This window comes from Erythrolamprus reginae, chromosome 6, assembly GCF_031021105.1.
Source record: "Erythrolamprus reginae isolate rEryReg1 chromosome 6, rEryReg1.hap1, whole genome shotgun sequence".
Taxonomy (NCBI): Eukaryota; Metazoa; Chordata; class Lepidosauria; order Squamata; family Dipsadidae; genus Erythrolamprus; species Erythrolamprus reginae.
In genome coordinates, this window is record NC_091955.1 from 2934269 (window position 1) to 2959061 (window position 24793).

The 24793-nt window shown below is 43.4% G+C and overlaps 2 protein-coding genes across 4 annotated transcripts in view; both read left to right on the top strand.

The window, feature by feature from the left end:
- The window catches only part of STK38L (serine/threonine kinase 38 like), a 44643-nt gene extending 37453 nt beyond the window's left edge, over window positions 1-7190 (top strand). Inside the window, exons 9-14 of the mRNA XM_070755081.1 lie at window positions 587-648; window positions 1579-1696; window positions 2878-3001; window positions 3847-3942; window positions 5598-5689; window positions 6674-7190. Coding sequence (XP_070611182.1) covers window positions 587-648; window positions 1579-1696; window positions 2878-3001; window positions 3847-3942; window positions 5598-5689; window positions 6674-6801 — 620 coding nt within the window. The 3' untranslated portion in view covers window positions 6802-7190. The remainder of the gene's footprint in view (window positions 1-586; window positions 649-1578; window positions 1697-2877; window positions 3002-3846; window positions 3943-5597; window positions 5690-6673) is intronic.
- Window positions 7191-15020: 7830 nt separating this feature from the next.
- The window catches only part of BMAL2 (basic helix-loop-helix ARNT like 2), a 34407-nt gene continuing 24634 nt past the window's right edge, over window positions 15021-24793 (top strand). The window contains exons 1-6 of one of the 3 annotated variants that reach the window (XM_070755082.1): window positions 15021-15408; window positions 17174-17306; window positions 18705-18743; window positions 20434-20472; window positions 22827-22984; window positions 24165-24244. In XM_070755082.1, coding sequence (XP_070611183.1) covers window positions 15381-15408; window positions 17174-17306; window positions 18705-18743; window positions 20434-20472; window positions 22827-22984; window positions 24165-24244 — 477 coding nt within the window. In that variant the 5' untranslated portion in view covers window positions 15021-15380. Of the gene's footprint in view, window positions 15431-16769; window positions 16821-17173; window positions 17307-18704; window positions 18744-20433; window positions 20473-22826; window positions 22985-24164; window positions 24245-24793 lie in introns of those variants that run through there. The other 2 variants (XM_070755085.1, XM_070755083.1) reach the window with 2 other exon arrangements.

Below are 24793 nucleotides of genomic sequence, written 5' to 3' on the forward strand. Positions count from 1 at the left end.
ACATGATCGAAACATTTAAATATGCTAAAGGATTAAAGAAGGTTCAGGAGGGAAGTGTTTTTAATAGGAAAGTGAACACAAGAACAAGGGGACACAATCTGAAGTTAGTTGGGGGAAAGATCAAAAGCAATGTGAGAAAATATTATTTGACTGAAAGAGTAGTAGATCCTTGGAACAAACTTCCAGCATACGTGGTTGGTAAATCCACAGTAACTGAATTTAAACATGCCTGGGATAAACATCTATCCATCCTAAGATAAAATACAGGAAATAGTATAAGGGCAGACTAGATGGACCATGAGGTCTTTTTCTGCCGTCAAACTTCTATGTTTCTAGGGTTAGAAGGGAGGAGGGTTTGTGACATGGAGGAGAAGAAAGATTGCATTGCAATTCTATGTTGTGAGATATTTAGTGAGGAAAGGAATAATTAAAATAACTTTTTGTTAAACGTTAGCATGGAAAAGGCCCCGTCCTTCATTCCTCTCACCTTTCGTATCCGGCACGGGAACCCCTAAGTAGGATGAATTTTTAAATAATGCCGTTAAAACGGGAATCATTCACCTGGCTCTTTGTTTTTGTGACTCAGCCTTTCAGAACATGAACTCCAAACGAAAAGCAGAAACGTGGAAGAAGAACAGGCGGCAATTGGTGAGCGTACTTGTAAAAATGTATTGATTTATTTTTCAAATGTATCAGGGTTGGAGGAAGCCAAGGCCTGCGTCTCGCTCTCTGAGCTCGGTTGTATTCTTGAAGACATTTCGTGACCAAACTAGGTAACGCCATCATCAATGCTAGAAGAGTTGGGGAGTTTTGCTCAAAGATTTGAACTGGGGAGTCCTTGGGTTGTATTCCCGCAGACATTTCAAGACCCAACTGGGTAACATAATCAGGGGAGGGAGGGAGGAAGGAAAGAAGAAAGAAAGGAAGAGAGGGAGGGAGGAAAGAAGGAAGGAAGGAATGGAAGAAGGGAAGAAGGATGGAAGGAAGGAAGGAAGGGAAGGAAGGAAGGAAGGAAGGGGAGGAAGGAAAGAACGAAGGAAAGAAGGAAGGAAGGAAGGGGAGGAAGGAAGGAAAGAACAAAGGAAAGAAGGAAGGAAGGAAGGAAGGAAGGAAGGGGGGGAAGGAAGGAAGGCAGGGAGGGAGGGAGGAAAGAAGAAAGGAAGGAAGGGGAGGGAGGAAAGAACGAAGGAAAGAAGGAAGGAAGGGGAGGAAGGAAGGAAAGAAGGAAGGAAGGAAGGAAGGAAGGGGAGGAAGGAAAGAAGGAAGGGAGGGAGGAAAGAAGAAAGGAAGGAAGGGGAGGAAGGAAAGAACGAAGGAAAGAAGGAAGGAAGGAAGAGGAGGAAGAGGAGGAAGAGGATCAATTTCCTCCAGGGCTTTTATTTATTTAGTTTTTGGGCAGAAATTGGAAGTAAACAGCACTAAACAATGCCCTTTTCAGAGAATCCATGAAAACCGAACCTAGGCTATAGATGGAAGACTCTGCTGCTTTTTGGGAAAGACATAAACCTGGATTTGTTTTCAAAAGGTGGTTTGAATCTCTCTCTCTCATTCTCTCTTTCTCTGAAATATCTTTTTCAGGCCTATTCTACCGTCGGGACTCCAGACTACATCGCCCCCGAGGTCTTCATGCAAACGGGGTACAACAAGCTCTGCGACTGGTGGTCTCTGGGAGTCATCATGTACGAAATGCTGATAGGTCAGTGGTGGGGGTTCAAAGAGATTTTTGCTACCAGTTTTGTGGCCTGGTGGACGTGGCAGGGGGAGAATACTGCAAAATCCCCGTTCCCTCCCCACGGAAAGCTGAGCTGGGCAGGGGTTCAAAAGTTTTAGCAACCAGTCCTCTGCCCGGTTGCTGGGTGGGATTGGCCATATTGAGAAAGAAGGAAGGGGAAAAAAGGAAGGAATGAAGGGAGGGAGGGGGGGGAGGGAGGGGAAGGGAAGAAGGAAGGAAAGGAGGGAGGGAGGGAAGGAAGGGAGGGAAAGAGGGAGGGGAAAGGAAGGAGGAAGGGAGGGGAAGGGAAGAAGTAAGGAAAGGAGGGAGGGAGGGAAGGAAGGAAGGGAGGGAGGGAAAGAGGGAGGGGAAAGGAAGGAGGAAGGGAGGGAAAGAGGGAGGGGAAAGGAAGGAGGAAGGGAGGGGAAGGGGAGAAGTAAGGAAAGGAGGGAGGGAGAGAAGGGAGGGAGGGAAAGAGGGAGGGAGGGGAAAGGAAGGAGGAAGGGAGGGAAGGGAAGAAGGAAGGAAGGAGGGAGGGAAGGGAGGGAGGGAAAGAGGGAGGGGAAAGGAAGGAGGAAGGGAGGGAAAGAGGGAGGGGAAAGGAAGAAGGAAGGGAGGGGAAGGGGAGAAGTAAGGAAAGGAGGGAGGGAGAGAAGGGAGGGAGGGAAAGAGGGAGGGGAAAGGAAGGAGGAAGGGAGGGAAGGGAAGAAGGAAGGAAGGAGGGAGGGAAGGGAGGGAAAGAGGGAGGGGAAAGGAAGGAGGAAGGGAGGGAAGTGAAGAAGGAAGGAAAGGAGGTAGAGAGGGAAGGAAGGAAGGGAAAGAGGGAGGGGAAAGGAAGGAGGAAGGGAGGGAAGGGAAGAAGGAAGGAAAGGAGGCAGAGAGGGAAGGAAGGGAAAGAGGGAGGGGAAAGGCAGGAGGAAGGGAGCGAAGGGAAGAAGGAAGGAAAGGAGGGACAGAGGGAAGGAAGGGAGAGAAAGAGGGAGGGAAGGAAGGGAGGGGAGAGGAAGGGAGGGAAGGGAAGAAGGAAGGAAAGGAGGGATGGAGAGGGAGGGAAGGAAGAAGGGATGAAGGAAGGGAAGGAGGGAGGGATAGCATAACAAGTTGACATAATAGGTCGAGACCCACTGATGTCTAGTCCAATGCTCTCGTTCTCTGTCCTTCTACAGGCTATCCCCCCTTCTGCTCTGAGACACCCCAGGAAACGTATAGAAAAATTATGAACTGGAAAGAAACGTTGGTGTTTCCACCCGAAGTGCCCATTTCAGAAAAAGCCAAGGACCTCATTTTAAAGTAAGTAGATCGAGGGCTTCCCTTAACGTAGGTCAGAAACCCCTCAATGAACTATTTTGTTAGCCTGCTATTGATAAATCTAGTTTGCTTGATCATTATCCGGAAGAAACTTTACACTACAATGGTAGAATCGCTCGACAGAGAAACTTAGCTTATAGAATAGAAATAGAAAAGTAAAGTAGAATAGGATAGAGTAGAGTAGGGTAGGGTAGGATAGAATAGAATAGAATAGAATTGAATTCCTTATTGGCCAAGTGTGATTGCAAGGTACCTTACGTTCATAAGGTACAACACTTAATGTAGGTGGTAGAGTAGATAGAGTAGAGTGGAATGGAATGGAGTAGAATAGAATGAATAGAATAGAATGAATAGAATAGAATAGAATACAATAGAATTCTTTATTGGTGAAATGTGATTGGACACACAAGGAATTTGTCCTTGGTGCAGATGCTCTCAAAGAAAAAATACGTTCATGAAGAATCATGAGGTTCAACATTTGATGATTGTCATAGGGTTTCAAAGAAGCAATGAGGAAACAATCAATATTAATAAAAAATATTAAGGATATAAGCAACAAGTTACAGTTATACAGTCATAGGTGGGAGGAGATGGGTGATAGGAATGATGAGAAAAAACTAATAGTAATAGTAGTGCAAATTTAGTAAATAGTTTGACAGTGTTGAGGGAATTATTTGTTTAGCAGAGTGATGGCGTTCGGGGGGAAAACTCCAGGGAAGCTGTAAACCATTATAAATATGAGACAGTTTCCAAGAATCTTAAGGGTCAGTAAATGAATAATTGTAAATCGAGGACTGCATTTTTTAAAAAAATCTTTCTTTTTCCAGATTTTGCATCGATTCTGAAAACAGAGTCGGCAGCAATGGAGTGGAAGAAATTAAGAGCCACGCGTTTTTTGAAGGGGTGGATTGGGCCCACATCAGGTAGGTTTAGCGAGAAACAAAAACTGGGAGGAATTCGAGAGAAATTTAGGGATTGGGACCGTGATGGGCTCCTACGGGTATGGTCAGGTACGCAGAACAGGTAGAAAAAAAGTGATTTTTTTTTCTTTTTTTCCCTTCTGGGCTCTGGGTTTTTTTTTTTCCTATCGCAGTAAATGAGGTTGAATGTGTATAATTTTAGAAGAACTGTGCTTTATATAGTAGACAATATACTTCATATAGTAGATAATGTATATTTTTGTGTGCCTGTGTGTAATATGTATGTACACATGGCATATACATAGAATTAAATAGTATGTTTTGGATGTTCAGTAATAGTAACTAGATAAGGAAATTGTATTTCTTGGAGGCGAGGAGAGGCCAGGCACCCTAACCCTAACCCTTGATGTGAGTGGTGTCAAGTTGGCCACCTTTAAGCCAGTCACATGACCTTTAAGCCAACCCCCTGGTCACATGACCGGCAAGCCACAACCACAAAATAAGCCACGCCCATAGCGGTAGTAAAAAAAAAACCGAAGCCACGCCCATAGCGGTAGTAAAAAAAAACCGCTGCCCTTCGCTGGATAGACAGGCCTTTATCAAAAGTATTTTTTAATTTTTCAATCCATACATAAACCATATGATAGGTATTGTTAAATATTGTATTTTTGGGGGGTGGGTGGGGTAGGGTACTGTTTCTCCATTATTCCCAATAAAAAGAAAATAATATAATGTCATTAAATAATATAATATAATACAGTGATACCTCGTCTTACAAACTTTTTGAGATACAAACCTGGGGTTTAAGATTTTTTTGCCTCTTCTTACAAACTATTTTCACCTTAAAAAACCCACCGCCGCCGCTGGGATGCCCCACTTCCGTGCCAACGAAGCACCCGTTTTTGCACTGCTGGGATTCCCCTGAGGCTCCCCTCCATGGGAAACCCCACCTCCGGACTTCCGTGTTTTTGTGATGCTGCAGGGGAATCCCAGCAGCACAAAAACGGGCACTTCACTGGCAACGGAAGTCCGGAGGTGGGTTTCCCAGCGAGGGAGCCTCAGTGAAATCACAGCATCACAAAAACACAGAAGGTCCGGAGGTGGGGTTTCGAGGACTTTGGTGTTTTTGCGATGCTGCGATTTCACTGATGCTCCCTTTGCTGGGAAACCCCACCTCTGGACTTCCGTTGCAGCGAAAGGGGAGAATTTTGGCTTGCACGCATTAATCGCTTTTCCATTGATTCCTATGGGAAACATTGTTTCGTCTTACAAACGTTTCACCTTAAGAACCTCGTCCCGGAACCCATTAAGTTCGTAAGGACAAGGTATCACTGTATATTAAATAAATAAAATTAAATAAAATAATATAATATATTGAATATTATACTGTATGTATTAAATAATATATTGGGCCAGTTTCGATCCTATGAGATTGGGGACTGCAGCCTTGGTCATAAGTATGAAAAAGGGTCGTAAGCCTAGGTCAACGCTTGCTCCCCTGGATCTACCGGAAATGCCCCCAAATGAATTCAGGCTGGAAGTAGCAGATATATTTGCGTTTGTGTTAAGAGGGGATGGGCTTTGTTTTAAATGGTTTGAAGCAGGATTCAATGGCTTGTAACGGATTTGTATTCAGTGACTTCTGATTTCGGTTTTAGGGAAAGGCCAGCCGCCATCACTATAGAAATCAAAAGTATAGACGACACCTCCAATTTCGACGAATTCCCTGAATCTGATATTTTACAACCAGGTGAGCGGGATACTCGTGGACGCAAGAATACCTTATTTTTAGAGGACAGTGGGGGTGGAGGGAGGGGAGAGAAGAGAACCACAAGGAAGAATGAAAGGAGCGAGCCCAAGGACCCTATAGTCTTTTTCCTCCTCCACATCCTCCTCCTTCTCTTCTTCCCCTTCTCTTTCTCCTCTTTCTCTGTTTCCTTCTCTTCTCCTTCTCCTCTTTCTTTTTCCCCTTCCCCTCCTTCTCTCCTCCTCCACCTCCTCCTCCTTCTCTTCTTTCCCTTCTCTTCTTCCCTTTCTCTTCTCCTCCTCTTTCTCTTCTCCTTCTCTTTCTCCTTCCCCTTCCCCTCCTCCTCTCTCTCCACCTCCTTCTCTTCTTCCCCTTCTCTTTCTCCTCTTTCTCTTTCTCCTCCTTCTCTCTCCTTCTCCTCTTTCTTCTTCCCCTTCCCCCCTCCTTCTCTTTCTCCTTCTCCTCTTTCTTCTTCCCCTTCCCCTCTTCCTCCTCCATCTCCTCCACCTTCTCTTCTTCCCTTCTCTTTCTCCTCTTTCTCTTTCTCCTCCTTCTCTCTCCTTCTCCTCTTTCTTCTTCCCCTTCCCCTTCTCCTCCTTCTCTATCTCCTCCTCCCTGTGAGCCCTACTCCCTTCTACCACTGATAAAGTTACCTAGTTGGGTCATAAACATCTGCAAGGAAACTTCCATGTTAGAGAGCACCAAGGACCCACACAGTCCTTCTCCTCTCCTCCCTCCTCTCCCTCCCTCTTCCTCCTCCTCCTCTCTGCAAACCACACTCCCTTCTACCACCGATGACGTTACCTAGTTTGGGTCATGAAACGTCTCCAGCACAAACAACCAGGTCCAGAGAGGACCCACGGGTTTTAATAACAAACCGCGTAATTTTGGGACTTGCTTCCTACTTCCCATTTGCACCGAGCCTTTCACGCGAAACCTCCCCCCCTCCTTCGTCCTCACCGCCACCTCTTGTTTTTTGCCTTCCAGTGCCGAATACCGCCGAAGCGGATTTCAAGTCCAAAGATTGGGTTTTCCTGAACTACACCTACAAGCGATTCGAAGGGCTGACTCAACGGGGCTCCATCCCTTCTTACATGAAGGCGGGGAAGTTGTGAGGGACGCAGCGGGCCCGGAAGCGGAAGAACTCAGGTAGCCCCACCCGTCTCCGCTCGATCTCGACCCGCTCTGACGTTTCCCGCCGACCAGCGCCCGCGGACTCAACCACTCCCCCTCCCTCTCCCCAAATTTAAGGAATTCTACCGGATTAGAATTTTCCGAGACTTATTACTACGGACAATTAGTTGGCAGTGCCAGCTGGCGGCTTCTATATCGATAGCGAATTATTTTTGTTAAAACTTTATTACAACAGAGGTACTGGAAATGGAAAGAAAGATAAAAAAGAAAGGGAGATAGAAAGAAGAAGAGAAGAATCAACCGACGTCCCTCTTTATATCCACACTGCCGAAATGTACGTTTATCATGGTCAATTCTGCCTCTTGGGTCACTTGGTTTCTGGTTGGAAGTACGGGTTGGTTTGCCCAGGTGTTCAAACGATTGTGTCTGTATGTAAGAAAACAACCTTGTCCTATTCCTCAACAACGTACAGTGGTACCTCTACTTACGAACTTGATTCGTTCCTTGACCAGGTTTTTAAGTAGAAAAGTTTGCAAGAAGAAGCAATTTTTCCCATAGGAATCAATGTAAAAGCAAATAATGCTTGCAATTGGGGAAACCACAGGGAGGGTGGAGGCCCTGTTTCCTCCCAGGAGCTTCCTAGAGAGGCCCCACGGAGGCTTCTCCCCGCCTTTTTGGGTCCTGTGTCCTTTCAAGAGATTCCTAGAGAGGCCCCACGGAGGCTTCTCCCCGCCGTTTCCGGCCCTGTTTCCTCAAGGAGATTCCTAGAGAGGCCCCAAGGAAGTTTCTCCCGTCTTTTCTGGCACTATTTCCACCCAGGAGATTTCTAGACAGGCCCCACTGAGGCTCCTCCCCACCTTTTTGGCCTTGTTTTCCTCCCAGGAGATTCCTAGAGAGGCCCCACGGAGCTTTCTCCCCACCTTTTTCAGCCCTGTTTCCTCCAAGGAGATTCCTAGAGAGGCCCCACGGAGCTTTCTCCCCACCTTTTTCAGCCCTGTTTCCTCCAAGGAGATTCCTAGAGAGGCCCCACGGAGCTTCTCCCGTCTTTTCTGGCACTATTTCCACCCAGGAGATTTCTAGACAGGCCCCACTGAGGCTCCTCCCCACCTTTTTGGCCTTGTTTCCTCCCAGGAGATTCCTAGAGAGGCCCCACGGAGCTTTCTCCCCACCTTTTTCAGCCTGTTTCTCCAGGAGATTCCTAGAGGCCCCACGGAGCTTTCTCCCCCCTTTTCAGCCCTGTTTCCTCCAAGGAGATTCCTAGAGAGGCCCCACGGAGGCTTCTCCCCGCCTTTTCTGGCACTATTTCCTCCCAGGAGATTTCTAGACAGGCCCCACTGAGGCTCCTCCCTGCCTTTTTGGCCTTGTTTCCTCCCCAGGAGATTCCTAGAGAGGCCACGGAGCTTTCTCCCCACCTTTTTCAGCCCCTGTTTCCTCCCAGGAGATTCCTAGAGAGGCCACGGAGGTTTCTTCCCGCCTTTTCCAGTTACAGTTTGGTGGCTTGAGTTTGTATGTGGAAAATGGTTCTTGAGAAGAGGCAAAAAAAATCTTGAACATCCGGTTCTTATCTAGAAAAGATTGTAAGTAGAGGTGTTCTTAGGTAGAGGTACCACTGTATTTACTTGGGCAGTTATTGAAGGTAGAAAGGATAGCTAATCCTCGACTTACAACAATTCGTTTCGAAGCTGCTACAGCACTGAAAAAAGCAACTCACAGCTCCAACTTACAGTATTTTTTGGAGTATAAGACACACCTTTCCCTCCTCAAAAGAGGCTGAAAAAAATTGGATGAAAATCTTATATTCAGAATGTATCTTTTTTGAAACTTTTTTAAAAGCCTAACGAGGCACTAACGATCTTCCCTGGCTCTTTATTGGCTTGCAGGCTTTTTTTCATTGCTACTCCCTCCAAAAATGGTTTTTTTCCAGCCCTATGTCTTTGCAGGCTTTTTTTTCATTGCTAATAGCTCCAAACAAGCTTTTTTTTCAACCCTAAGTCTTTGCAGGCTTTTCCCATTGCTACTCCTCCATAAAGGTTTTTTCTCCAGCCCTAAGTCTTTGCAGCCTTTTTTTCATTGCTAACCGCTCAAAGAATGTTTTTTCCAGCCCTTACGAGATGCTAATGATCTTCCCAGCGCTTTCTGGCTTGCAGGCTTTTTCATTGCTACTCTCTCCAAAGAAGATTTTTTTCCCCAGCCCTAACTCTTTGCAGGCTTTTTTTCATTGCTACTCTTTCTGAAGAATGTTTTTTCCAACCCTAAATCGTTGCAGGCTTTTTCCATTGCTACTCCCTGCAAAGAAGTTTTTTCCAGCCCTAACAAGGTGCTAACAACCTTCCTGCCACTTCCTGGCTTGCAGGCTTTTTCATTGCTACTCTCTCCAAAGAATATTTTTTTCCAGCCCTAAGTATTTGCAGGCTTTTTTTCATTGCTGCTCGCTCGGAATAAGGTTTTTTTCAGCCCTCACCAGGGGACAAAGGAATGTGCTGAAGCTGACCAAACTAAGGACGTTAGCCAGATGAATATCTGGTAGGAAGATTTCCCCCCCCTCCCCCCAAAAAATGTTCCTCACCAAAAATTAAGGTGCGTCTTATGCTCTGAAAAATACGGAATGTCCGTTCATCAAAATTCAGCTGTTTGCCAACTGACTACTACTTGTGACGGACGCAGCGTTCAATGGATCCCTTTTGCGACCTTCCCACCAGCAGAGAGCAGCGGGGGGAAGCCAGATTCGCTTAATGACCATTTGACTCACTTAACCCCTACAGTGATTTGCTTAATGACCGTGGCCAGGATTGTCGCAAAACGGTTGACGAGCGAATCGTAAGCCTGGCTTCACCACGGAAATTTTGGGCTCTGTTTCTAAGTCGTACGTCGAGGACGACCTGTGCGGAAAACGCAAAGAAGGGGAAGCCGCGTCCGACAACGGGGGGTTTGCTACGGAGGAAGGACGGCGGGCGGAATAAGCTGTCGTAAAGTTATTTAAACTTAGCTATTTTTAAATGGGGGAGGGGTGTTTTGAGGCCACACTTGTTGGCTTCCTGTTATCGCTCAGGGCTTCTTAGTCTTAACCCCGAAAGAGAAGTGACTCCTTCCGATTGTAATTCGGAGTCAAACTGGTTCGGAACTGGAATTCAACCCTTCGGCTCGCCTTTAGCGGTTTCCAGAAGCGAGGTGCCACTTTTATCAAATCAAACGAAGCGGCAGATTTTCAATCTCAAATCGCTGGAAAACGTCTTAAGGCAAAATAATAATAATAATAATAACAACAACAACAACAACAACACATCCGGCATCAATTAGCTCATCTCCCCCCCCCCCTTGTTTCTCTTCCTTCTGAATTTAACGTCGCTACGATGCTTCATGCCATTTTCATGTCCCCTTGAGTACCAAAGATCCTGAAATTGCTTGACTGGTTCTGTTTTGTTTTTCATTTTTCTCCCAAATGATAAAGGCGATTCACTTTTTAAAGAAAAAAAGGAGGGGTACTAAAAAAAGAAAGAGGGCCGGTTTTCTGCAAAACACTGCCCAACGGAAAAAACGGAAGTTCAGAAAAATGGAAGTTCAGAAAAACAGCAAAATGGGAGTGCAAAAAACCTGCCTCACAGGCAAACCGGAAGTTTGGAAAATGGACTTCCGGTTCACCCATTGTGCTGTTTATCGAACGTGCGTGCAAAAAATTTCAGTGATATTTTTCTGCTTCCGCACATGCTCAGAAGAAAAAAATCACTGGAATCTCTTGAGGAAAATCTCGAGAGAGATTTCAGCCATTTTTGGCTTTCACACATGTGCAGAAGGGGGGGGGAATTGCCAGAATCTCGTGAGGGAAATCTCAAAAGAGATTTCAGCCATTTTTTTTTGGCTTTCGCGCATGTGCAGAAGGAAAAAAAATTGCCAGAATCTCATGAGGGAAATCTTGAGAGAGATTTCAGCCATTTTGTTTGGCTTTCACACATGTGCAGAAGGTGAAAAAAATCGCCGGAATCTCGTGAGGGAAATCTTGAGAGGGATTTCAGCCAATTTTTTTTGGCTTTCACGCATGTGCAGAAGGTGAAAAAAATCGCCGGAATCTTGTGAGGGAAATCTTGAGAGGGATTTCAGCCATTTTTTTTGGCTTTCACGCATGTGCAGAAGGAAAAAACATTGACGGAATCTTGTGAGGGAACTCTCTAGAGAGATTTCAGCCATTTTGTTTGGCTTTCACGCATGTGCAGAAGCAAAAAAACCCATCGGAATCTCATTCGCCCACCCCCTTGGATCTCGCTCGGACGCGCGTTCCCAACATTAGTGTGTGGGGGCTTCTACAGAAGCTTCCTACAAGCCCCACCCCTTCGCGGTACCTTGAGTGACATCATGACGCATGCACAAATGGGGCGGGACTTAACAGGACAATGTTGTTGTTCTGTTCTTACAGACGCTACGGGCCTGAAGCGCGTTAAACACTGTCCGAAGTCTAACAAATTTGAGTTTTATATTTACATTTTTGATCGCAAGGATTTGTTTTTCCTCTTTTTAACCATGTACCGTAATCCAGCAATCCTTCGAGACGATTCTCATTTTCTCCGAACATTTCAAGCAGGTTGCGAAACCGATTTTGTTTCGAGGTCGATTTCATTTCAAATGTTTGGGATTTTCGAAAGACCACTCTACCTTTCCTTTTCTTTTTTTTTTAAAAAATTAAAATCCAAGGAATTCCATAGTTGTGGTTTGCAAAAGGTTACAATAGAAAGGCATTATAAATATTTATATAAGGCTTTTTACTGCATATTAAATAAAGATGGCACTTTTTTACATATATATAAAGCATGTTGTTTTTCCCTGTACAGTATGTTAAAGCATGAAAAGTCTTAATAAAGAGAATATTGGGAACTCAGGGTTGACACGGGGCATCCTAAATGCTCTCTGAACTTGGTTTTTTCCTTGGAGATGTTTTGTGACCCAAGTAGGTAACAGCATCAGGGCTAGTAAGGAGTGCAGTTTGCTGCCAGTTTTATATTCTGATGACCTGTCCTGTTTGGTGTGAGTGGGATATTTACTGACCCCCTTCCTTCCCCTCCCTTCTACCCTTCCTTCCTTCCTTCCCTAACAGTCCTCCTCCTCCTTTTCCTGCCTGCCTGCATTGATGATGTTACCTAGATGGGTCACGAAACACCTTCAACAAAACAACCAAGCTCAAGAGAGCATCAAGAAGTCCTGGTTATAAGTCTTCTTCCGTATATCTCTTCTGCGTTCTTCAAAATTTGTCCTCTTAAAAAATTAGCACCAGATGGACCTTTTAAGCTTTTAAGAGGTGTGGTCTTCAACTCCCAGAATTCTCCATCCATCCAAGCCATTAGATGAATGTGACCCAGCCCTAGACTGCGGGAACAAAAAAACCTCTGGTTTATATCCATTTATTTAAAGAAACCATTCTGGAAGGGGGAAAAAAAATCAGAGACAGAATGGTTAGGATATTAAATGACAAGTTCAAGAACGATTGAAGACTCAGTGAAAAACCACCCTCAAACGTTCCTGTATTGTATACTACTCAAAAAAAATAAAGGGAACACTTAAACAACACAATATAACTCCAAGTCAATCAAACTTCTGTGAAATCAAACTGTTCACTTAGGAAGCGACACTGATAGACCATCAATTTCACCTGCTGTTGTGCACATTCAACTTTGTACAGAACAAAGGATTCAATGAGAATATTTCCTTCATTCAGATCTAGGGAGGGTTCTTTGAGAGTTCCCTTTATTTTTTTGAGCAGTATATTTCAAAAGATTTGGGTCAAAGAGGAAAGTGTATGTTTGTCCACTTTTAAAGACTTTGGGGTACCGATTTATTCACGTGTAATAACAATTTCTGTAAGCAACATGCAGAGATTTACACGTTCATTTGCTCAGTTATTCTTTTTCCAAAAATGCAAGGTATTTAAAAGAATTCCTATCTCCCAATGGTCAAAAAAAAGAGAAATCATTAGAACATTTTATACAAATTGGGGGATAAAATGCTGGTTACCTGTGCATTTAGATGCACAAAGAAAGAGATTATCTCCAGATTTAAAAATTACTCACAACAGCAAGACTAGGCAAGTCCCATAGATGTTTTTATTACCAAACCTGTTTTTTTTTCTTCCCATTTTTCTCGCTGCCCAAGATTCATTTATTTCAATAAAATAGGAGGAAATAAAGAGAAGTAATAAAAACTCCGCAATCGTTGAAGCCGGAGGTGGCCTTCTCACTGGGCAGCTTTATTTATAATTTTAAAAAAAATTGTCTTCACAGCTGGGGTTTTATGAAAGGCTGTGTATTTAGTCAACAGCCCACGGAAGAATGGCTTTCAACATCACCTCTTTGGGAAAATAAAAGTGAATTGTGTAGAGATGAACAACAGAAATGTCGAAGGCACCAGTTCATTCTCAACAATGAAGCAATAATAATAATAATAATTATTATTATTATTATTATTATTATTATTATTATTTATTAGATTTGTATGCTGCCGCTCTCCGAAGACTCGGGGCGGCTAACAACAATAAAAAAGACAATGTGAACAAATCTAATATTAAAAATAATCTTAAAAACCCCAATTTAACCACTCATACATACAAGCATACCATGTATAAATTCTATAAGCCTAGGGGGAAGGGAAATTTCAATCCCCCCATGCCTGACAACAGAGGTGGGTTTTAAGGAGCTTGCGAAAGGCAAGGAGGGTGGGGGCAACTCTGATATCTGGGGGGAGCTGGTTCCAGAGGGTCAGGGCCGCCACAGAGAAGGCTCTTCTCCTGGGTCCCGCCAAACGACATTGTTTAGTCGACAGGACCTGGAGAAGGCCCACTCTGTTTAACTTTTTTCCTTTCACTTTTTAAAAATCAGGTAGACTTTGGTTGTTTTTAAGGCCCCTTACGCAGTGATGGGCTCCTACGGGTATAGTCGGGTACGCAGAACCAGTAGAAAAAATTTGATTTTTTTTTTTCCTATTTTTTCCTCCTGGGTTCTCGCAGTGTTCTCTCTAATTTTTTTTTGGGGTGGGCGGAAAAGTATAGTGTCTGAGCGACAGTCCCTTCGGGACTGGGCGGCACAGAAATAATAATAAAATTTCCCTCTCGGCTTCTGGGCAGGTTTGGAAAACTCTGAGTTGATGATGATTTTTAAGTGCGCGATTGCTCACTGCTCAGCCTAGAGGGAACTAAGGTTCTGGGTCTGTTTTTCCTATCACCGTAAATGAGATTGAATGAGTATGATTTTAGAAGAACGGTGTGTGCGTAGGTGTGTACATACATATACAGTTTGTATAGTAGATAATGTATATTTTTGTGTAACATATGCACACATATGGAATACACACATAGAATTTAATATGGTAGTATATTGTGGATGTTGTGTAGAGAGGAAAATTGTGTCTCTTTGAGGCGAGGAGAGGCCAGGCACCCTAACCCAAACCCTTGACATGAGTGACCTCAAGTTGGCCATCTTTAAGCCAGTCACATGAGCTTTAAGCCACCCCAACATATGATCACCAAGCCACTCCCACCTAGTCACATGGCCATCAAGCCACACCCACAGAGGATAAAGGGAAAGAAAGGGAAGGAAAGCAAAGAGGGAGAAGAGGGGAGGGGAAAAGAGGAGAGGGAAGGGAAGGGAAAAAGAGGAAAGGAAAAGAAAGGGAAGAAGAGGAGATGAAAGAGGGAGAGGGGAGGGAAGGATAGAAGGGAAGGGAAGAGGGAGAGGAGGGGAGGGGGAAAAGAGGAAAGGGAAAGAAAGTAGAGAGAGGAGAGAAAAGAAGGGAAGGGAAAAAGAGGAAAGGGGAGAGGAGAAAGAGGAGAGAAGAGGGGAGGGGATGGAAAAAGGAAAAGAAAGGGAAGGAGGGAGGGAGGGGAGAGGAGAGAGGGGAAAGGAAAGGAAAAGGAAGATAAAAAGAGGAGAAAGGGAAGGAAGGGAAGGGAAGGGAAGGAGGAAAAAAGAAAGAAAAAGGAAACAGGGTGAAAGGAAAGGAAGGAAAGGAAAATAAAGGAAATGAGAAGAAAAAAGAAAAGAAAGGAAAGAGAGAAAAGAAGAGGGTGGGAAGAAGCGGCAACGAAGCCCCCTCCTCCCCGAGCTCGCCTAGGCACCGCCAGTTGCAAATGGGCCGGAGTGAGGGAGGGGCGTATTTGACCCGGGGGTCTCCAAGCGCAACATCTGGGGCGTAAAAGCGCATTCCCTGGCGGAGGGCCAGGCGCGTTGGCATCGCTCTGGGCGGCTTGGAAAGCGCGGCGCAAAAGCCTCTTGTCCTGGGGTGGCGAGCGAGGGTCCCCGCGTGGCCCCCCCACCCAGCCCCTTTTGCTCCCCCCCCCCCCCCCACTACTAAAAGGCAGCCGCCTCTCTCGCGAGAAGCAGCGCGCTTGGCTCCGGCCAGGTCTGAGCAGGGCGCAGCGCGGAGGCGGCGTTGGCGCGGCGGAAAAAATCCCGGGCAGGTGCGGGGTGCGCCGAGCCCTCCTTGCCCCGCTGCAGTCGGAGGAGGAAGAGGGGGGACTCCCCCTCCATGCCTCCGGGGCTCCGGAGCGCTGCCTCGGCCGCCTTTGCGCCGGGGAGCCTTGGCCATGGCGGAGGCGGCCGGCGAGGGCTCAGGTGAGAGCGGGGGCAGCGCCAGGTAGGAGCGTCCGGCCGAGTGGTTGGAGGGAGAGGAGCAGGGGGGGGGGGAGCCCCCCTCCCCCAAAGCTTCAGGTCCTTGGAAGCCCCCTTCCCCGGCTGGTGGTGGGGAAAGGCAAGGGGCACCAAAGAATAAGTGGGAAAGAGAAGGAGAGCGTTCATTCCTTTCCTTTGCGCTTGGCGCTCGCTTCGTCTTCCCAAGCTCTCTGTCTGTCTGTCTTTGTTTCTCTCACTCTCTCTCTCTCTCTCTCTCTGTTTGTGTGTGTGTATATATATGTATCTCTTCCTCTGTCTGTCTCTCTCTCTCTATTTCTGTCTGTGTCTCTGTTTTTCTCTCTGTGTCTGCCTGTCTCTTTCTCTGTATGTTTCTGTCTGTCTGTCTGTCTGTCTGTCTGTCTCTCCCTCCCTCCCTCCCTCTCTATCTCTTTCTCATCTATCTCTGTTTTTCTCTCTGTGTCTGCGTGTTTCCCTCCCTCCCTCTCTCTCTGTCTTTTTGTTTGTCTGTCTGTCTATCTCTGTTTTTCTCTGTGTGTCTGTCTCTGTTTTCCTGTGTGCAGCGCTCTCTCTTTTTCTCTCTCTCTCTGTCTTTGTCTCTCTGTATGTGTGTCTCTTTCTATCTGTCTGTCTGTGTGTCTGTCTCTGTTTTCCTGTGTGCAGCTCTCTCTCTGTGTGTGTGTGTGTGTCTTTGTCTCTCTCTCTCTCTGTATGTGTGTCTCTTTCTATCTGTCTGTCTGTGTGTCTCTCTCTGTTTTCCTGTGTGCATCCCTCCTTTCCTCTCTCTCTCTCTCTGTGTAAATATTTTCCCCCCAGCTGGGACTCATTCTCCACCCCTGCCCTTCCTTCCTTTGCTCTTCCTTCCTACCTTCCAAAACTTCCAAAAGAGGGAAGTTCTAAAATAATATTAAAATCATAAATAAAAAGAGCCCTTTAAAAAAAAAAAGGAGTCTCCCACCTCTCCTTTTCATTCAGGAGCCCCCCCCCCCCCAAATATTTTGGAAGTTGTTAAGTACAAGAAAAGTCATTGGTGGTAAGTCTTGAAGGGAGTTGGCCAGATTTTTTAAACAAACCCCAAGCTTCAGAGTAGGAAAATACTCTGTGAGATTTTATTTATTTATTTATTTATTATTTGGATTTGTATGCCGCCCCTCTCCGAAAACTCGGGGCGGCTCACAACAAGACAACAAGATCCAGGGAGAGGAGAGGAGTTGCATTGGAGTGTATTGGCAACTCCTGGTGACGAGGAGGAAGAAGATGAGAAGAAGAGGAAGAGGAGGAGGAGGAGAGGAGGAGGAGGAGGAGAAGAGGAGGAGGAGGAGGAGGAGAAGAAGAAGAGGAAGAGGAGGAGGAGGAGAGGAGGAGGAGGAGAAGAAGAAGGAGAAGACTGTATAATTGTAACTTTGTTACTTGCATCCTTACAATTTATATAGATTGGTTCCTAATATGATTGGATTGCTTATTTGTACTATCATTAAGTTTTCTACCTTACCATTCTTGACAAATGTATTATTTCTTTTATGTCCACTGAGAGCATCTGCACCAAAGACAAATTCCTTTTGTGTCCAATCACACTTGGCCAATAAAGCATTCTATTCTATTCTATTCTATTCTATTCTATTCTATAAATACTGCAATAACAATGTAGAGATAATTTAGGAGTCTATATTCTTTTCCCTTGTAGTTCAGCAAATTAATCCCAACAGAATCCCTTCCCTTTTCAACTTGGATGCTCTTGGTCTCTTTTCAGATAATCTTCCCGGGGAAGCAAACCAGGCTGTTGTTTTGGCAGCCTCAAACGTCATGTCTCCTGTGGCCCCTTCGATAAATTCATTTACGGCAGAATTTCCTAGAAAGCGAAAAGGGAGCGACTCCGATACTCAGTAAGTGTGAATGTTTACATTGTTTTTGTTGTTAAACGACGCCCCGGATCAATTTTGCTTTGCCTTGAAATGTGTTTGTTATTCCAGATGTTGGATTTTGAAACTTGGCTGGCGTTTTTGGGGTGGATATTAATTTAACTTGAAGCAGGAGGAATATCAGACAGGCCCTGGGGCTGATTTTATTATTTTTCTATCATATAGAAACATAGAAACATAGAAGTCTGACGGCAGAAAAAGACCTCAGGGTCCATCTAGTCTGCCCTTATACTATTTCCTGTATTTTATCTTAGGATGGATCTATGTTTATCCCAGGCATGTTTAAATTCAGTTACTGTGGATTTATCTACCACGTCTGCTGGAAGTTTGTTCCAAGCATCTACTACTCTTTCAGTCAAATCATATTTTCTCATGTTGCTTTTGATCTTTCCCACAACTAACTTCAGATTGTGTCCCCTTGTTCTTGTGTCCACTTTCCTATTAAAAACACTTCCCTCCTGAACCTTATATAACCCTTTAACATATTTAAATGTTTTGATCCTGTCCCCCCTTTTCCTTCTGTCCTCCAGACTATACAGATTGAGTTCATGGAGTCTTTCCTGATACGTTTTATGCTTAAGACCTTCCACCATTCTTGTAGCCCATCTTTGGACCCCTTCAATTTTATCCATCTCTTTTTGTAGGCGAACTGGACACAGTATTATTCCAAATCTGGTCTCACCAGCGCTCTATACAGCGGGACCACAATCTCCCTCTTCCTGTTTGTGATACCTCTAGCTATGCAGCCAAGCATCCTACTTGCTTTCCCTACCGCCTGACTGCACTGTTCACCCATTTTGAGACTGTCAGAAATCACTACCCCTAAATCCTTTTCTTCTGAAGTTTTTGCTAACACAGAAGAAAAGGATTTAGGGGTAGTGATATAGATGTCTCAGGAGAAGGGTGGCCTAGAAATCTAATTAATAAAATAAATAAATAAATTATTATTATTATTAATAATAATAATAATAATAATAATAATAATAATAATAATATGCAAGGAATAAGAGGATTGGGATATTGCTCATTTTCATACCGTCATTCACAGTTTTATTTTTGAGTTTAATGCAGTTGTAAAGTTGACTTTCTGTGAAGTTTCCGAAAGATGCCCTAATTAATTCATGAGCCACGAGGCAAGTTTCGAAAGAAGTACAGTACAGTCATTTATTAGGAGCAACATTTCGGCAATTGCTCTGGCGGAATAATTGGCTTGAAGAGTATTTGAGCCAAATTTCAAAAGAAATACAATCATTTATTAGGAGCAACATTCAGGCAATTACTCCTCCATCTTCAAAATCATGATTTATTTTCCGTTGTACCGATTTCTCATTCTTCTGATTAATTTAAATTCTCTTTCCTTAGATATACCTGTGACACTGAAGGCGATGATCTGCAGAGCAGGTACAATATTTTATCTTTTCTTTAAAAAAGAATGCAATGAATTTACCTTCTTGTCTGAGTTACATATACGACATTAAGTAAAATCTGTTAGCTGAAATTCTCTACATTTTTCAAAACATGTTAAAATGGTTAGGCAGAATTCACGGATATATGAATTCAGGGTTATGGTTAGTTAGGCAGATGGTTAAGTAATACAATCTAGATACATCAAGTGTATAAAATATTATTTACTTTGACAAATATTGTAGCCAAGAACAGTCCTAGTCATAAACAGTTAAATCAGTCAATACATATACAATACTATAAGTCTTACCTGTTCAGCTTACAAATACATAAACCAGTAGTTAACACACAGTTCCCACTACAACAGTCACAGAAAACATAATACAAATAGCAGAGAGAGAGAACTAAGTTTCTGGCTCCCTCTGGTGGCCATCCGTAACACTAACTCTTAAAGCAATAGTGTTTCAATACTGTTGGTATGTCTCGGTATAGCTAAGCTATGAGACCTTTGACATACACTGAGCAGAGAATTTTAACAGAATATGGATGTGTGGCAAAGACAAAGACAAAGACACAGACTTAGTTATGCTTAATAAGTATTATTTACATATATACAAAATAGAAACAATCCATAACAAGCACTAAGCAAACACAAGCACTAAGCAAGTACACTCCCCCCTCAAGGCAAAGCAAAAGCGAATGAGCGATAAAGCATCATTGAAGGAAGGAGTACTGGCGCCCTCTTATGGCGAACCAGCCCAAAATATTTAAAGTGATAGTTCAAGAGACTACAATAGGTAGTTTACAATGGCAAGCCCTAACAACCATGTACCTCGTACTAACAAATACTGTACATTTAAGCAGACCTTGTTGGTTTGTTTTATATAATCAAACCTAACCAGTTATGTACATATTGCTAACATATTTATCCCTCTTTTTCAATTTACATTTTATTATACATATAATCCCATCATTATGTATGTTACTATTTTTCTATACAATATTCCAGTCACAAATGACTATTTCTGGTTAAAAGTATTTGAAACTTTGGAACCCACGGGCATGCGCTCCAACAAACCACGTTCAAAAGAATTTTCAATGTATATCATTCAGACAAACCCAAGTTAAATGGTGGTTAGTTGATTGGAAGAAGTAATGATAATCTAACTGAGTAAAATAATAGAAGTGAAAAACTCCAAATTTCATTTTATGACTGGTTTTTTAGTAACATTTGAAAAAGTCTATCTAAAAGGACTATAGTACACACACACAATTATGACTATAATTCCAGACTTACTTATATATGTGTAAGTCGAGGACTATCTCCTATTGTAATTGATTGAAATTTCTCTGCTTTTCAATACTTGTGTTACTCTCAAACTCTTAATTAAAATTAAAACACTTTTCAGCTTCCCTAATTCTGTTAATCAAATCCCCAGTTTTAATGATTACTCAAATATTTATTCATGCCAATTGATAACAGTATATTTCATTGATATAAATAGAAAGAAATATTTTTTTCTGGCACCATGGAAGAAAAATTTTGGGGGAAATTTTATACACAAAGGATATATCCTTTGTGTATAGTCTTCGGAGAGGCGCGGCATACAAATCTAATAAATTATTATTATTATTATTATTATTATTATATTGTTGCATTACATTTAATTTTAATCCTTTTTCATAGGAGTGAAGACGAGGAGCATGTGAAAATTAAGTATTTCAGGTAACTACAAATTAGACAATTTATTTTCCCAAGGAAAATTAAAACTTAGCATTAATTTTGGCTATCTTTGATAATAATCTGCTCTATCCATCTCTAAAGAAATAATGTTTTTTCTTGGTTTTTGTTGGTGAAAGTCTATCATCCAATTCTTCCACTCTTTTTTCTATTGGTTCTGCTTTTTCTTCCACTTTTTGAATCTCTTTAACTTGTTTTTGCTCCTCCCTCTATTCCACCAATTCTTTCTTTAAAATCAGCATATTTTAAAATTCCAGTTGCGTAGTATTCACCTTCTCTTGATAAGCCGTAGTATTCAATGTTCTTTGAGTTGCCAGACTAAAAGTTGCTGAAGATGCCATTGAAGACAGATGTGTTGTTGTTTTCTTCACCTTGTGATGCCTTGAACCAGTATCTTGCTATTGTAATCCACCAAATTTGTAATCCAAATGCAATTTATATATGGGGAAAAATTAATTAATTAATTAATTTGATTCGGAATGATTTTTATTTCTTATTAATAATTAAGTCTTTATTATTAATTCAACTCTCTATTATGATTATCACGAGAAATAGAGTTAAACTGTAGAAGTATATATGATATCAATATGAAAATCTGCAAATAATTTAGAAATGCATAAGTTAAAACAGTGTTTCCCAAGCTGGCTGGGGAATTCTGGGAGTTGAAGTCCAAATATCTTCAAGTTGCCAAGGTTGGGAAACACTGAGTTAAAACACCTAATTAATACCCAGCTTTACATCTCCACCCCATGTCCAGTCAACGAAGCAGTGGAAGTGATGTGCCGGTGTCTGGAGGCTGTTGGGGCCTGGATGGGTGTCAACAGACTCAAACTCAACCCGGATAAGACGGAGTGGCTGTGGGTTTTGCCTCCCAAGGACAATTCCATCTGTCCGTCCATCACCCTGGGGGGGGAATTATTGACCCCCTCGGAGAGGGTCCGCAACTTGGGCGTCCTCCTCGATCCACAGCTCACATTAGAGAACCATCTTTCAGCTGTGGCGAGGGGGGCGTTTGCCCAGGTTCGCCTGGTGCACCAGTTGCGGCCCTATCTGGACCGGGACTCACTGCTCACAGTCACTCATGCCCTCATCACCTCGAGGTTCGACTACTGCAATGCTCTCTACATGGGGCTGCAATGCTCTCTACATGGCTCTCTACAGTGTTTGGAAACTTCAGATCGTGCAGAATGCAGCTGCGAGAGCAGTCATGGGCCTACCTAGGTATGCCCATGTTTCACCAACACTCCACAGTCTGCATTGGTTGCCGATCAACTTCCGGTCACAATTCAAAGTGTTGGTTATGACCTTTAAAGCCCTTCATGGCACTGGACCAGAATATCTCCGAGACCGCCTGCTGCCGCACGAATCCCAGCGACCGATTAGGTCCCACAGAGTTGGCCTTCTCTGGGTCTCGTCAACTAAACAATGTCGGTTGGCGGGCCCCAGGGGAAGAGCCTTCTCTGTGGCGGCCCCGACCCTCTGGAACCAACTCCCCCCGGAGATTAGAACTGCCCCTACTCTCCTTGCCTTTCGTAAGCTCCTTAAGACCCACCTGTGTTGTCAGGCATGGGGGAACTGAGACATCTCCCCCGGGCATATACAATTTATGAATGGTATGTGTGTATGTATGCGTGTTTAGAAAATGGGTTTTTTAAAAATGTTTTCAGTAGAAATTTAGATTTGTTATAAATTGTTTTTCACTTTGTTGTGAGCCTCCCCGAGTCTGCGGAGAGGGGCGGCATACAAATCTAAATAAATAAATAAATAAATAAATAAATAAATAAAAATAAATAAATAAAGAGATAGCAAGGTCATCTCTCTTGTTTTTAAAGCTGTGTGTGTATTCTTGTATGTAATTCATATTTGTATATAAAATTAAAAAACAAACAAAATAATGCAATTTATAATCCCAATATTGTCCCCCTCTTGGGCGGCCCAAGAAAAAGAACCAAAAATCAAGGAAAAATAAAAAAATCAAACCCACAGGGAGAGAGAAAAGAAAAAAAAAGCACAAGACAATACAAATCTTCAGGTTTTTCTTAATCTGAATCCAAATCGCATTTAATTCGCCACCAAATTAAAAGAAAAAAAGAAAAGAAAGAAAAAAGAAAAGAAATTAAAAAATTAAAAAGCAAAAAGAATAAGTTCTTATGTATCCAAAAGAGAAAAAAAGAAAGAAAAAGGAATAAAAATATCCAAAAATCCAAATAATATAGCACGTAATAAACTCCACCCCAAACACCAACCAAGCCAAACTTGTAGATCTAACCATATTTTAGTGCTGTTGGGAGAGAGATTATTTTAATAGGAAAATATATTTTGGTCTTTTTTTCCTTTAGGGAAACTCACAGCCAAACAGAGAAAAGAAGACGAGACAAAATGAATAACCTGATAGAAGAATTATCAACTATGATACCTCAGTGCAGTCCGGTGGCTCGTAAGCTGGACAAACTCACCGTATTAAGAATGGCTGTGCAGCATTTAAAATCAATGAAAGGCAAGTAGAAAATGATAAAATTATTAATGATAAAATTGAAGGGGTCTAAAGACGGGCTACAAGAATGGTGGAAGGTCTTAAGCATAAAACGTATCAGGAAAGACTTCATGAACTCCATCTGTAGAGTCTGGAGGACAGAAGGAAAAGGGGGGACATGATCGAAACATTTAAATATGTTAAAGGGTTAAATAAGGTCCAGGAGGGAAGTGTTTTTAATAGGAAAGTGAACACAAGAACAAGGGGACACAATCTGAAGTTAGTTGGGGAAAAGATCAGAAGTGGGTTTTCCATAAAAGGGATTTCACGCCATTTAAATTTATTGGTGGTCCTTACAAGAAAAGTGATTTCTAATAAGTTCTGAGTTCTAATAAGTGCTTGTGTCTGAATTTGTTTTTGTTAATTAAGTAGCCTCTTCCTTCGTTCTTCCCTCCCTTCTTCTTGCCTTCTTCCTTTTCCTCTCTCCCTCCCTTCTGCCTCACCTTCCTCATTTTCTTTCCTTCCTTTCTTCCCTCCCTCCCTCTCACCTTCTTCCTTTTTTTTCTTTCCCTCCCTCCTTGCCTCCTTCCTTCCGCCATTCCTCCCTCCCTTCTCCTCACCTTCCTCCCTTTCTTTCTTTCCTTTCTTTCTTTTTTCTTCCTTCCTTCCTTTCCTTCCTCCCTCTTGATTTCTTCCTTTCCTTCCCTCCCTCCCTCCCTCTCACCTTCTTCCTTTCTTTCCATCCCTCCGTCCTTCCTTCCTTCCCCCCTCCCTCCCTTCTCTCCACCTTCCTTCTTTTCTTTTTCTTTCTTCCCTTCCTCCATCCCTCCTTCCCTCCCTTCCCTTCCTCCCTCTTACATTCTTCCTTTCCTTCTATGCTTCCTCCCTCCCTCCCTTCTCCTCACCTTGCTCCGTTTCCTTCCTTCCCTCCCTCCCTCTCACCTTCTTCCTTTTTTTCTTTCCCTCCCTCCTTGCCTCCTTCCTTCTGCCATTCTTCCCTCCCTTCTCCTCACCTTCCTCCCTTTCTTTTTCTTCCTTCCTTCCTTCCTTCCCTCCCTCCCTCTCACCTTCTTCCTTCCTTTCCTTTCCTCCCTCCCTCCATCTTCCTTCTCCCTTCCTGCCCCCTTCTCCTCACCTTCCTCCTTTTCCTTCCTTCCTCCTTCCCTCCCTCCCTCTTGCCTTCTTCCCTTCCTCCTTCCTGCAGGTTCCACTGGTTCTTACTCAGAAGTTAGATATAAGCCTTGGTTTTTGCAGGACGATGAACTTCAACATCTCATCCTTAAGGTAAATGAAAGGTGGAGAGAGAGAGACCTGCTCTTTCTGCAAACAGCGTTTGCCTTCTACCACAGTGTTTACACCTGCATAGTAGTCAATATTTATTTTGTTTATTTATTAATCAGATTTGTATGCCGCCCCTCTCCGCAGACTCGGGGCGGCTCACAGCAGTAATAGTACAATGTAAACAAATCTAATATTTAAGTTTAAGTTAATTTAAAACCCCAATTTAAAAACCAATCATACATACTGACATACCATGCATAAATTTTATAAGCCTAGGGGAAGGGAAAGTCTCAATTCCCCCATGCCTGACGACAGAGGTGGGTTTTAAGGAGCTTACGAAAGGCTAGGAGGGTGGGGGCAGTTCTAATCTCTGGGGGGAGTTGGTTCCAGAGGGTCGGGGCCGCCACTGAGAAGGCTCTTCCCCTGGGTCCCGCCAAACGACATTGTTTACTTGACGGGACCCGTAGAAGGCCAACTCTGTGGGACCTAACTGGTCGCTGGGATTCGTGCGGCAGAAGGCGGTCCCGGAGATATCCTGGTCCGGTGCCATGA